General features: G+C 28.5%; 1 protein-coding gene across 2 annotated transcripts in view; it reads right to left on the reverse strand.

Moving 5' to 3' along the window:
• Positions 1–14882, reverse strand: part of LOC141532589 (neurotrimin) — a 358743-nt gene that overhangs the window by 15642 nt on the left and 328219 nt on the right. For both annotated transcript variants that reach the window (XM_074251006.1, XM_074251005.1), the window contains one exon: positions 4864–4991. In XM_074251006.1, the coding sequence (XP_074107107.1) occupies positions 4864–4991 (128 nt within the window). The remainder of the gene's footprint in view (positions 1–4863; positions 4992–14882) is intronic.

Consider the following 14882-nt stretch of genomic DNA (forward strand, 5'->3'; position numbering starts at 1 on the left):
ACGTTTATATTACATGCCCTAAATATTTAGCATTCACTTGCTGATTGGATTGAATTTTAAAATTAAGATTTCTATTCCCTTTTCATTTGCATTACCGATCCGCTGCTATGCATCTTGATCAGAATAGAAGATAGGGGATAGAGAATACAAGATAGAAGGAGAAGTTAAAGGATATCGGAAATTAAACACCGACATGCTCATATTTAATTCAATGCGACAAATGTAATAATTAAGATTTTAAATTTCAATCAGCCTATTATTATTATTAATAGTTTAATGAATATGAGGTCGTGAGCATTGACTTGTTAAAAATAAGTGAAAGTCGTGAACCAGCCGCAGGATAGCACTTTGAAATAGCTAATTGGATTCCTAGTGCAATTGGTCACTACGCGGTTTACACGATCGAAGATATTGTCGAAGCAGTTCGTTGTTTGCCCCAGTTTAACCATCTGCTCGGGGACCCGAAGAGAACTATGGTAAATTCTCGTTGGGCATACCCTCGGGGCTCTTGAGAACATTTCGATCTATAGGGTGCTTTTGCCTGGTTACAAATTACGACAGGAGACAGTGACAGTGCGGCTAACTTAGTAATTACTGGCAAATATACATAATATGTTTAGTTTTCTGCAGGAAATTTGTTCATTAGTACTTTTTATTTGTTCCTTACAATTCAGTTGTAACTATTTTCACGTGAAGCTTTTACTCGTTAGCCGTTAAAGTGGGCTCTGGTAACAATTCGACATTTAAAATTTTGTTATTATAATATTGCGAAATATATTTATTAATAAAATAATCTGAACACCAGCAATGTCATAACGCGAATAAAGCTGGAAATGAATAATTGAGTAGTTTTAAATAACGTATAATTCAAAGTGGTATTTGTTTTTATAGTTATATTGTACCAAAAAGGATAAAAAATAACACCAGACTAGTCAAAAGGGTACTTTGCAATACGAGGGGGTCATTACGTATTTATTAACTTTATTTTTTTTTAATATGTTATTATTAGTATTTATTTTATTGGGAAATAGTATTGTCGAGACGAACTAAACAACTAAAAATTTTTCTTAATAATGATAATACATATGTACAGTTGGATCCATTTAATAATAAAAAATTTTTATTTATTTTCAATGACCCAGAGAGTGAGACAAGAGTTAAAAAAGACATTAACGAGTCATTTATTTTTTATTTTAATTATTATTATTGTTGTCGTTAATATTTATTTTATTTTAATCGTTATCATTATTTCTATCAAACTGTTGTGGACTGAGAAGATTTTAAATAAATAACCCAAACATTTAAAAGTACCTTTAAAATTTAAATACGCGCACGGAATTTACTAAAAGCTCATTTGTCCTACGTCTATTTCTTTGAAATAAAGAATTTTTCTCGTTAAATTTTTTATTCCTCAATAAAAATTCATCAACCATTCGCCCATAGTCTCTTACTTATACTCTACATATTTTATACTTACTCAAAAGACTAAGAGTTTTATTTCAATAACTTCAATTTTTATTTCTTCTTAACATAAATTTATTCTATCTAATCACATCAACGAACTTGCTTCCATTTATTTCAAGACTAAGACCTTCTTTACCCAACTTCATTCTCCTACTTTCAACTACAGACACTTTATTTTATTGTACTTATTTTTTCATTTCTTTAAATAATCCCCGTAGGAATTTCTTACAAGCTAAAAATTTTAAATATTTATTGCACGGAAAAAAGTAAACTGTAAAATTCACTCGGATTTCGGTAAATTTTTATAGTTTCAAACAGTAAAGCGGACATCAGGGTGGCAAAAAATATAAATATTACAGAACTTAATGAAGAAAGTGTAAAAGCCACAATTTATAATTCAGTATCGAAAATAAGTGATTAGTTGCTGTTACTACGATAAATAACGACTCTCTCATCTTAAAAAATTACAGTTTCAAAAAGTAATAATTGCCATTTCGATATATAGTCCATTAGGGTGTGCCAAAATGTAATTTTCGTGAAGAGCCTTTTAAAATTGGAATTTTGAATTCCGCTTTTAACAGCAGCTGTGTTTAGGCATTTCCTAAAATATTTCGGGGTAAGAGGATTTATTTGATTTTCACAGAATTTTTAACAGGAGATTCAATTTGGCACTTACGGCCAAATTTTGAATTTTCAGCGGAAATCCCCTAACTAAGCTCCTGTTAAAAAATTCTATGAAAATCAAATTTATCGTCTCACCTCAAAATATCTCAGGAAATTCCCAAACGTATCCCCTGTCAAATTTCCAATTTTAAAAGGTTCTTCACGGAAGTTACATTTTGGCACACCCTAATAGTCCATTCTATGAGGAGAACGGGAACTCCGATAAGGAGAAGTGGGTCTCATTCTGGAAGAATTTAACATTTGAAACAGTAAAAATTCTACCCTGAAAATATTTATTTTACCAGTCTAAGAAGTCAATAATTATAGTTTCATTTTCAGCGTTGCATTTAAAATTTACCATTTTATTTTGTAAATATTGACGTTGTTTGTATAAAAAATTTAATAACTGTATTTTATACTTTTTACATATTACGCGATCATTTTTTAGGTACGAAATGATAAATATCAAAGTCAAAATTCTTAATTATTATACTTTAACATTTTCGACATTCACATTGCGAATATTACTGTTTGAAATCGTATTTTTTCCATGTAAAGAATAAATTGTAGCATTTAAATCATAAATATTACATAGTGATTATTAAAATCATGATTTTACTGTTTAAAATGGTAATTTTTAGCGGTTGATCATTACTTATTATAAATCGACTATTATTTATTACAGTTTACTTCTTTCCGCGTGAGAAATAAAATGTTCCTCTCGTTAAATTTTTTATTCCCCAATAAAAATTTATCATTCAGATTCTTTTACTTTCACTTTAAATATTTTATTTCTGCTACAAAATAACAATTATAATAATTACTCAATTCTACGTGCAGGTTTTTTTCTCGATAAACATATAAGATTAGTTGGAATAATATCACATAGGTTACTAGCGTGTTTCTCTTTGTATGTACTACAAACTTCATGTCGCTAAATTACGAGATTGATAATTTAATAAAAATTTTAATCTGTATGAAATAATTTAAAAAACTGCAAAGAACAAAAAAAATTACAAGTTCATATTGTGAGTTGTTATATTTTTTTAATTCTAATTTTTAAAATTATAATTGCAGGTCATACCTGTGTATAGAGTAATTAATCAAATAATGTCTCAGCTTGTTACTATTCCATGGAAGCTTTATCCAACATTTTTTCGTACTATTTTATTTTTTTCGTGTTATATGCCGTAACTAATAGCCATTTGTAATATCAGCTTTGTTGAAAATTCGATTGTTCTTTTTTATGGATTAATTACCTTTTTATTAAGTATTCACCGACTTTCATTGCGAGGTGACAAAAGCACTAAAAATAAGCCAAAAAAAAATAGTTATAATCCGATCATTATTTTCACGATACTCGGCTTTCGATATTTTCCTCGTTATCTCATTTTCATAATCCGTCCGATAATTTTCCGTTTTACAGTACAATTAAAATTTTTCACCCCAACTATCACAACAAAAACTTGAATCCACATTCGTAAATACAAATTCGATAATTAATCCTTATCCTACATAGTAAATTTAACAACTGTGAAAATTTTCAAGCCCGTAACCTACATGAGGGTTTAAATTTAACCAGAATTGTCACGCCAGAAAAATAAAAGTCGGTACAGTAACCAGAAGATATTTTTCAATGTCTAGAGAGAACTTCGAGGACTGCATTCTTCAGCGGGCTGTAACAAGACATTTTTCCGGCGGTTAAAAATTAAAAAATGAATATATGGCCAATGAAGGTTAATTTTTAACATGCGGAGCTGTTTCGAGTCGTAGTTTCTTAAATATATATCTATTTCTTCTCTATTTATTACTAAGCCGAGATGTCTTGCAAGACCATAGTGCCTAAGAATATACTGCGATATTTAATACCCGACCTTTGCAGAGTTTTGAATATTTAAATATCAACTATCCAATGAATGTTTTTAGCATATTGAAGATAAATTTTTTTATGAAATCTAAATTATAAATTCAAATATTTTTTATTGATTTTACAATGGATAAATTTTATTAATAATTCATCATACAATTTTTCGATAACGAATTGTTTTCTTTTAAGAAAGTTAAAGGAAAAGGAAGTTGATAAGTATAAATTATTATTCTCACTCTTGTGAGGAGTGTAATTGTTATTGATTTTTAGTTTAATTAGCTACTTGACCAATATTTATACAATACGACGTTAATTATCTCAAATCAACACAAAATAGTGTCAAATATTAAACAAAAAATTTTTTAACACCAAATTTATTTGACGCATTAACGTAAAATTTTTTACTATGTATATCGTGAAAATCCGTATAAAAATAGTCAATGTTTATACTAATTTTTACGATGTGATATCTCATCTTTTAAAATGTAAAATTTGTAAAATGTGACAATTGTAATTTTTCCTGCAATTATTTTTCCGTGTACTTTAAAACCTTAAGTGTAAGCGAAATGATAAATCAAAAGTAATTAATGTTTATTATTTTTTAAATCGTAAAAAAATCGGCTAAATTAAATATATTAAAAGTACATATATTTAATATATATATATTTATTTATAATAGTATAAAACAATATGCTAGAAATTATAATTAAAAGTCTATTTATTCTTGAAACCTCCTAAGGCACGTTATAAGTTTTACATATATTGCATAGATGTAAATACACCATGTGTGATATAATATGAAATATACATTATATATTTGATGTATTTATTTATTCTATACATAAGCAAGCGAATGTTTGTTTACTCACAGCATCATTGTGATTCCAAAATATGTATGCCGGCGGCTCCGGGCTATTTAGTACGATGCATGTGAGGTTGATAGTACTTCCATGATCAATGTAGAGATCCGGTCCACCTAAAATTTCGGTCGTCGGTTCTGAAACAGTGGATAACAAACAATTCCGAATTTAATACTTGCTATTTGTAAAAATAGTGTATATTACGACGAGAAAATAAATTTATAAATATTATCTATCTGGCTACCGAATTCGAATTTTAGTTACGGTAAATGCATTGTTAAAAAATAAAATAAAATTATTTTAGTATTCATTACTCGTAAACTGTACTTTATATATTACATTATGTCATTTAATGCATATAAAAATAAATTTCCATTTATGTAAAGGGTATATATACTTTGAATACAGTGCAAATATTTGATGTTTTTATTTGGTTGCTTATTTAAAGCTCGGGTCTAAATATTTAGCTTGCATGGACTTTGTGAACTTGGAATTTATTATAATTATTACATACAGTTATATTAATTAAATAATTTACTGGCAAGTTATAAGGTCTAGCTGAGGGATATTTATTGATTTATTTATTTATTTATTTACATAGGACCCAACAGCTATCCACTTTTATAATTTAGATAAAAAATATGAAAATCTTGTCAAAATACACTGAAGTTTTATTAAAATTACTTAGATAGAAAATCGGTAGCGAACTTTTTTGATAATTTAAAAAAAATTTGAAGAATATGTTAAATAGTATTTTTGATTTATTATTCGTTTTTTCATTAATATCTCTTATTTTTTCATATACTCAATCTGCTCCAGATTTTAAAATCCTACTTATTTGAAATGTTTGAGATTTTGATAAAATTTTTTAAAGACAATTTTCTCAAATAATATTTTCTCAAATAATATTAATCAACATCTTAATTACATATATTTTTATTATCATTAAAAAAATAATTCTCCAGACCTTATTACTCATCGATAAAATTTTTTTAAATATTTAATAAGATGACAATTATAATTTCATCGACTGCAAACTTTTTTTTTCCACGTTCCTTGTATTGTAGAGAACAAATCACTCATTAAAAAAAAGAAATTGTACAAATTACATTAGTTTTTCTATGGAAAAAAAAAAAAAAAAAAAAAAACTTCTTCATCTCTACCTTATACTCTCATGCGTAAAAAATTACCTAGTTAGTACTGTATTAATACAATATTATAATTAATATAATTTTAATCAGCTTTTTAATTTTTTTAAAAAGTGTATACGTTCTCATAATTTTATTTTTGCAGCAATGGGAAGTATTTTAATTAAAATTCTTGTTAAAAGGAATTTATACAACCCAGTTAAATCCACATGCTCATTGTAATAATTTCTTAGGACCTTTTCCCCGGCTGAACCTCTAGCGTAATAAAATAAATAAAAAAAAAAAAATTCGAGCGAACTAATTTATTTACTAGGCATAAATATAATTATCTTGTTTGTATGAATCTAATGGAATAGATAGTGGTATTAGTTTTAAAACCCGGCACCGCCATAAAATAAACTTTTACGAAAGCCGTAAACTTTTCCACAATGTTATAGTCAAGTAGTTCAATAGTCTAAATCGCTGTTGGTACACTCGTTTACACATATCGATTGGGAGCTCGCTTGGAATACAAACGAACGGTTTTTCATTTCTCTATTTGTTCTTGAACTCTTCCGACAGAAGTAAAGACGAGTTTAGTGGAAAAAAAAAAAAAAAAAAAAAAAAAAAAATAGAACTCGGAAGAGAGATGCTGAGATGGAGGAACAAGGGGTGAGGGCTCGAGAAAATGAAAGGTTGTTGAAAAGCCGCTTCGCTGTCTCAGCCAAGTTTCCGTTCAAGACACACCAACTTTTTTTATTTTATTTTACTTTTTCTATGGTTATTTATTTATTTTTTTATGTTGTGTATATTTTTAGAACCATTGAGAACACTGTGACTTACATTCAAGAAATGCCGTTTTAAAAAAACTTTTTTTTTTTATTATTTCTCACTTAATATTCGTGAATTTATTTCCAAATCGTTGCATTAGTTTTTTTTTTAAGTAAAAACTTATTGGTATTCTGTCAGTGATGATAATAATAGTCTAATTTATCAATAAGTATACAGAAAAAAAAATAACTTGGTTCAAGTAAATATTTTTATTCAAAATTTCAGTCTTGTTTCAAAGTATTTACATCTTTTAATTAAAGGAAACGTTATCCTTGAATGAATAAATTACAGCTCTTGAATGGAGATCGAAAAAATCTTTATCCAAGAATTTTATCCTTAGACCGAGTATTTTATTACTTTTGAGCAAGGTACATATATATTTGATCCAAGTATTTTTTTCTCTTGATTAAAGATAATACTTACTTCTTTTCAAAATACGGAATATTTATCAGATTATTATTTTATTAGGTTAAAAAATATATCTATACGTTTTCTAATTATTAATCAGTGAATTTCTACAATACTTATGTAAAATCTTGAGTATAAAATTAATTAATTGTTTTATTTATAGAAATTATTGTTTAAAATATTAGAAATTATTAGATACAAGTATGAACTGTTGATTATTTTCCTTCGATAAAAATAAGTTCTCTGTGATTATATCAGAACCATTTTATGTAATAAATAACTTTTCAATTATAAAAAAATATTTATTGCTTAATATCTTGAATATTTTATGACTAAATTATCAACGACAGACACTTTTAGGTCATCTAGTAAATAAAAATCTTCAAGTGCATACATTCGTTGTATAAATTTCTATACTTAGTAGTTATTAATTATATTGGATTCAATTGAGTTAAGAACTTATATTTTTGAACCTAGCATAAACAGATTTTGAAGTAAAAATTTAGAAACCAAAAAAATATTCGATTTTTTTGAAGCAATATAATCGGCTCTCTTTTTATGATTTTTTTTAGTTTAATAATAATTTTTAAAATTACGACAGTTTATTATACAAATCTTAAAATCTTAAAAAGAAAAGGTGCACAGTAAAAAATTTTGCGTCAATGCGTCAAAAAATTTTGTGTTAAATATTTAACACTTTTTTCAGTTAATTTAACACTTTTTCATGTTAATTTAACACAATAAATCTTAAATTTAAACATAAAAGTGTCAAATATTTAACACGCAATTTTTTGACGCAATGACGCAAAATTTTTTACTGTGTTAAAAGTACAGAACATATAAAAGCCGGGAGTGTTACGGCTCCATGTCACACTACTTGCAAATTTTTAATTAATCAGGGAACTTAACTAAGTCCGCGAAATAATAATTTCGATGTACAGTGTCTCAAAAGAGGCTCCCCGCTCTCACCCTGCGGGGCCCGTAAAAAAGGCGTATTTTCCGTCATGGATACTATAGCTACTAGGGAGGGCCTAGAAACATGCGTTAGTTCTAAGCCAATCCGGAAGATCGGCTGCCTAATCTTCCCTACCTGTAAGGCCCCTATACACGTGTATTGCTCGAATTAGGAGGGCTCGGTACCCACATGGTTCAAACATGGCCTTCATAAAAACCCTTCACTACCTGTTCCTACATCGATTATTAATAATGTACATATTCATTACGGATCACGTTGGTCGTTGATCCCAGACCTTTCGACGCCAGGTACTTGAACGAGGGCCTAACAACAACAAGACACAATCCCGAGCCAGGTATATGTTATATTCTTTCTTCGTTCTATTCATTTAAAACCCTCGCTTGTTTCTTTCGCTTGTGCCCTGACCTACCCTACGGGAAATCCCAAGTCGGAATCCCCAAATGTTAAAATAACTTCACGGTACCCCTTTTGCATCGTGTCAACCCCGCGTGTAGTTACCCAAAAGGCGCGGTTCCCGCCCCCTGAGACATATAATCTTCAGTGATTAGTCTCAAATTTAAGGAACTGATCAATTAATTATGTTATCGTCGCCCGGACGTAACAGGAGTCAAGTAATTTAGCGAAAAAGAAAAAAACAAAAAAAAAAAAAAACGAATAAACCGTTAAAAATTTTTCCTCATTGTGTAAAGTGTTGAATTAACATGAAATTTGTGTAAAAAAAATGTATCAATACAAATTTTCGTGTTTAATTTGACGAAAAATTTTTTACTGTGTGAAAATGGAGTTCGTGTGTAGGTCAAAATGCTCACAAATGTCAACAATAGGATCATCAACATTGGTCGGTTTACTAGTATCTAGGGTATTGACTTCCTGGACTGATGCTGTCAATCTCGAGTCTCCAACTTCGAGTCTATAGCTCCTATCCGTTCTCAATAGCCGGATGGATATATGGAACAAGACAGTCAGTCAGTGGAATGGGAGAGCGAGTGGGTGAGAGAATACGGTATCAGGATGGTCTTTGTGGGTTCGATGGTTGGGAGTATGCGGGACACACCAGTAGGGTATAGTAGAAGTGTGCTCTATTTGGGCATACCTCACAGGGCTTATTCACACGATGAACCGGCTTACCCGTATTGACATACGACCCAAATAACGCACCTTCCACACTGGCTTATACCAATCTTTAGGCGTTCAATTGATATTGAATTCCGCGCAATGAAAGGCCTTGTTTTCCCGTTACAATCGTTCCTCTCTGTCAACAGACAAACAGACCCGTGTACTCTTAAAAGAGGGTGTGGTTAATAAAATGTGCTTAATGGATTTTACATTACGCTTTTTCATAAATTAAAAACTTCCCTCGTTTCTGTTTTCTAGTAAAAAAAAAAATCTTGTTTCTATTTGATTTGATTTTTTTTATGTAAAAAATAATTTTGCACCGATAGTTAATTTAATATAAGTATTTTGGCTGCATCTCTAGCTGCATAATTAAGAAATGACCTTGTATCTTGTGAACTATTGACATTTTCAAAGATATAAGCTAACCCCGACTTTACACTCATCGAGACCTTTCATTTGAGTGCCCACATAAATTTTTCATATTTTTAGATATATTATATATATGTATATATGAAAAATATATCAAAAATGCATGTGGGCACTCAAATGAAAGCTCTTGATGAGTGTAACATCGGGATAAGCTTATATCTTTAAAAACTTCAATATTTAAGGAAGTACAGTTTAATTTAACGAAAGTCATTATTTAATTAAGCATAATTTTAACGATTTATAGTTCACAATTCTCGGTAGTCACATAGTGACTGCAGGTTGCTAGTAATAAAAAATCATTAAAATAATAATAAAAAAATAATCAAATGTTAAAAATTTCGAGTAAAAATGTAAATTTTTGGGGGACATAAATTTGATTTATTTCAAGAAATAAAAAAAAGTTTGTCAATATCTAAATTTTTCTTGTATGTAAAAAAATAGGTTAAACAGCAATTCTAAATAATAACAAAAATTTTTATTAAACTCATAAAAAATAAGTCGATATTTCAGCGAGCTTATAAATTTTTATTAAAAATAGTTTACAGATAGAGATGATCCTCAAAAATTTCTCATCAATTTTTCGAGTAGTTTAATCTAGGATTTCGGATTAGTACTCCGATGAAAAAAATGAACGCTTAGTATTGTAAAATATGAAATATATAAAATATTATTAATATTGGAGGATGAATCTTGAGAGGTCAAGAAGCTCTCAATATACTTTTAATAATCTATTGATTTTTCCAAGTAAGCCAGTAGACCAGCTAGTCGATTGCTCCTATCCGTATCCACGCGCATAAAAATAATAATGATTAAAAAACTTTAATTCAATTTAATACTTTATTGAATAAATTAATAATAAATCCATGAAATGTGTGTCACTGAATTTAATAAAAACAATTTAATTATTCTGTGAAATAAATTGAGGGATTTTTAAATGAAAATTTACCGATATAATATACAGATAAAATTAAATTCAGCTGGTGAAATAATAAAATAAGCCAAAGCCTTTGAAAAAAAAGTTAATTACAGAGTAGAAGATCAAATAAAGCGTTTGAGTGGTAATTAAAATCGGAAGTAATCAAAATTAACTTCTCGCACATCAACCGCTAGTAATTTGTACCATATATTCGAGATTTTAGGTACATATATTTATATAATGTACTAAATAAATGTAGAGCTTTTGATGTTATGTCTACACTTACTGGCGTGCGGTCCAATGGCAAATGCGCACTTTACTCAAACCTGGGCCACGTCTTACCAACACCATCTGCTCTGCTACATCTATTGCCCTCGTATAATATATTATACTGCCCCTTTAATTCACATAAAATAAAATACAATATAATTTTTATTTTTTTCCACTTAGCAACATATACTGTACGTTGATTTATTCCAATAAAAAATATATTAAAGTCGTAAAAACAAGCGTAGTATCTCTTGAAATGATAAGTTACCTTACTATATTTTATTCTCTGGAGTTAAAATTAATGGAGAATGAATTGTGGTAAGGAATTTAAAAAATGGTTAAGCTTTGATTTAAAAGTTTAATTAAGAAATTGTTAACTGGATTAAAAAGTTACAAGGAACAAAAATGCGGTTTGAATATTATAAATGTATATTAGAGGTGTGCAAATATTCAAAACTTCGAAATTTGAGGCAAACTGAATGGAAAAATACTATTTTTTGTTTGTTCTTTTTAATATATCGATACTGCCATTTAAATACGTCGTATCTCATAAAATTTAACACATTGACTTTTTTTGAAAAATGGCATCATAACGATATTATGCATGTTGTATTAAAATTTTAAAGGTCAAATATTTTAATTAATATTTTTAAATAAATAATTTCATCAGTCAAATCCCATTTAATCAATGTTAAAAATGAATCGTTTTTACCGTCTGCTGTAAAATGTTCTAAATGTGGGATACGACGTATTAGAATAGCAGTATCGATGTATTTAATTAAAAAAAAAAAGGTAACAGCTAGTAAGTATAAATATGTTTTTCGATCTTTGTTTTCATTGACTTCATTCCTATAAATTATTTCAAGTTGAATAATCATTTTAGTGAAGTGGAGTGAACTGTTAAATCGAAAACTAAAAAACAAAAATTAAAAACTCTGAAAACTGAAAATTAAATTACAATCAAATTTATAAAAATCTGAATGAAAAATAATGTTTCATACTCTTTCTCTGTTTATTATGTACTTACAGATGTTGACTTGTGCAGGTTGCTTTGTATCTTGTATAATTATGTAATATTTGTAAAGTTGCCATTTGGCCTGTGCCTTGGCATAAGTAAACTTTAATCTAATCTAATCTAATTATGAGTATTATTTATTTTAATATTATTCTTTTGATTTATAACATGTTTTTAGGAAAAATTTTATTGTAAAAAAAAACAGGAGTTTGCGAAGGTGGGTGTTAACATTAAAAATTTTTAATTTCTAAGCTATAGCTCCTATAGACTCCAAATTCTCATTTCAAATTTTTTTCTTCGTGTCAATTATTATTCATTTCTGAAAAAAAGCCACGCAAACATTACAATGATTGCACATTGAAAGTTACAATGAATATTAGCTGGAATAATTACATGGATAAAAGGTATATGCTAATTCGATGAAATTTGGAATTTGTGAGTCAAAAAAATACTTAAATTAAATTTCAAGTTTAGATCTAAAAATACAATTCTATAAAATGCCCAGTGACGCGGGCAGGTAACAGCTAGTGAGATGATATAGCGATCATTCGCCCTCTCCTGGAGATTTTCAATTCTATATTTCGTTGAAAAATGATATATGGGCATGGATTTAATCAAAAAATTTTTTCACTAAAGAATGAAAAATTCGCCAATTTACGGGTAGAGTACGTACCTCACGATGACAGGAAATGAAATAAAAAAAAATATCAAGTGAAATATTTTTGATTGAATTTTAATTTCAAAGAATTTGCTATGTTTTTTTTTTCTACAAAATAAATTCGAAAAAAAAAACTATTGAGTGAGAAATAAAAAATAAAGTTACTTCAAACCAGCATCTCTTTAAAATTACTTGCGGTACTGTAAAACCCGAGTAAAAACGGAATTCCTCTTTACCACAACCAAAACACCGCTGTACTAAAACCGTGACAATTTGAATTTTGTCTTGACACAAACATTTCTTCCTTTCGACTACACAAAATTTAGCTTATAAAGGCAGCCGTTGTCATTAAATAATACCGATAAAATAAAGCTATAAGGTGTTCCAAATGTCAATTGAATATTACAGAGTCACGTATGAACAAACCAATTTCCACTTGTATCAAAGTACTCTTGACACTCATCGAAGAAAACATACAATTTTCAAAGTTATTTTCTTTCCTTCTCATATTTCCGTGGGTAGGTACCATACGTGTTATTTTTCTCGGCTGTATAGTATGAAAGACACGATAAGTGTTGCCAGGCACTTTTGTCCATTACCGTCAAGCCCTTCATAAAATAATAAAAACCGCTGAGAAGAAAAATTCTTTATCGTTCGAACAATATTTATTTAAAATGTCCATATGAGAGAATAAGTGAATAAAAGTATTCGTATGCATTAAGAAATATATACAATGTATGATAAAATTTTATTTGACAAATATTATCATTGGAGATTGTTGTTTTTAGAAATAAAAATTCTTGAATAAAATTAAGCGCAGCTAGAGATACCGGAGAGTATAATGTAATATATTTATATAATATGATACGAATGTGAGCTAAAATAAAATGAAATAAAATAGTGAAGGGACAAGAGAGATATTATATGGTACAGAGAAGAGTAAAAGTAAGGCGGGGTATTAAAGATAAGAAAATATCGCCGAGGGCTTGTGAATTCATGGTAAACTTGGGTCGCATGACCTTTTAGAAAAGTAGTGCTACTGCTCTACGGTATGGCTCTGTACGAACTACATAAGAGAGGAGAGGAGAAAAGAAATAGAAGAAGAGAAGAGAAGGGCTTTTAGCTAAGGGAATACGGAGCATTAACTCTTACGCTCAACTCATCTTCTCTATCTTACAGCCTTTGCTATACCGTGCTTGATATTACCAACTAAACCGGCGGAACGGTTAGGTGCCATGTGAACCCAACACGTGGTTCATTGCTACCCATGGATCCCTTCTGGGTCATACACCATGACTCAACGTTCTTAGATTTTAATGAATTCCATATCTACTAAATCCTCTAAGTATTATATACTTTATATATTTTATATACTTAATTAATCGGTCCGCCTTTCTGAGCTGCTTCGTTTATAGTCAAGGCTTATTTTTCAAACTTTTTATGGTATTCATTCAAAAGTTGTCTTGTAATTTCATTTTAGCGTTAAGAATTATTATGAACTTTTGTCTATTGCACATACGGTAAAAAATTTTGCGTTATTACTTCAAAAAATTTGATTTGAATATTTAAGATAATTAATACGAAAAAGTGTTAAATTTATATTTACAAAAGTGTTAAATATTTAAAACAAAATTTTTTGACGTAATGACGCGAAATTTCTTACTTTGTATAGAACCAATTTTACTTTATCAGGTTTAAAACTAAGAGTTGTATCACTGGAAAAAAATTTGAGCTATGAGAAAAATTGTTGATCTTAGAAAATTTTTTGAAGAGAACGAATTCTCTTGATTTGAGAATTTTTTATGTAAAAAGTCGTTTCCTTATCTTGAGAAATTTTATGTCTTCAATCTAAATCATATCTTCGATCGACAAAATTAAATTTATCTAAGAACATACGAATAAAAAAGAATTTCGTTTTTCTTTAACAATTTTAAATTTTTGGTTTAAGAGAAAATTTCTTAATTCAAAATATCGAAAAAAAAAGGAAAAAAAGAAATCCGTGACTTCGATTTATTTTTAAACGTATTTGAGACTTATAATAAATGATTCAGAAACGATTTAATCCAAGAAAATTATTTTAAAGAGCTTCATCGTCTTGATTAAAGAACTTTTTGTTTTTAAATTTATTTTCTTAGCGAAGAGAAATTATTAATCTCTTATCAAGAGCACATTATCTTCGATCGATAAAATCAAATTCTTTATTCAAGAACACAATTCTTAGAAACTAAAGCTAATTTCGTTTTCTTTTATTAATTTTATATTCTTGCTTCAAAAACAAGTTT

This window comes from Cotesia typhae, unplaced genomic scaffold (assembly GCF_013202065.1).
Source record: "Cotesia typhae breed Kobodo isofemale line unplaced genomic scaffold, CoteBio_Ctyphae contig_65, whole genome shotgun sequence".
NCBI lineage: Eukaryota > Metazoa > Arthropoda > Insecta > Hymenoptera > Braconidae > Cotesia > Cotesia typhae.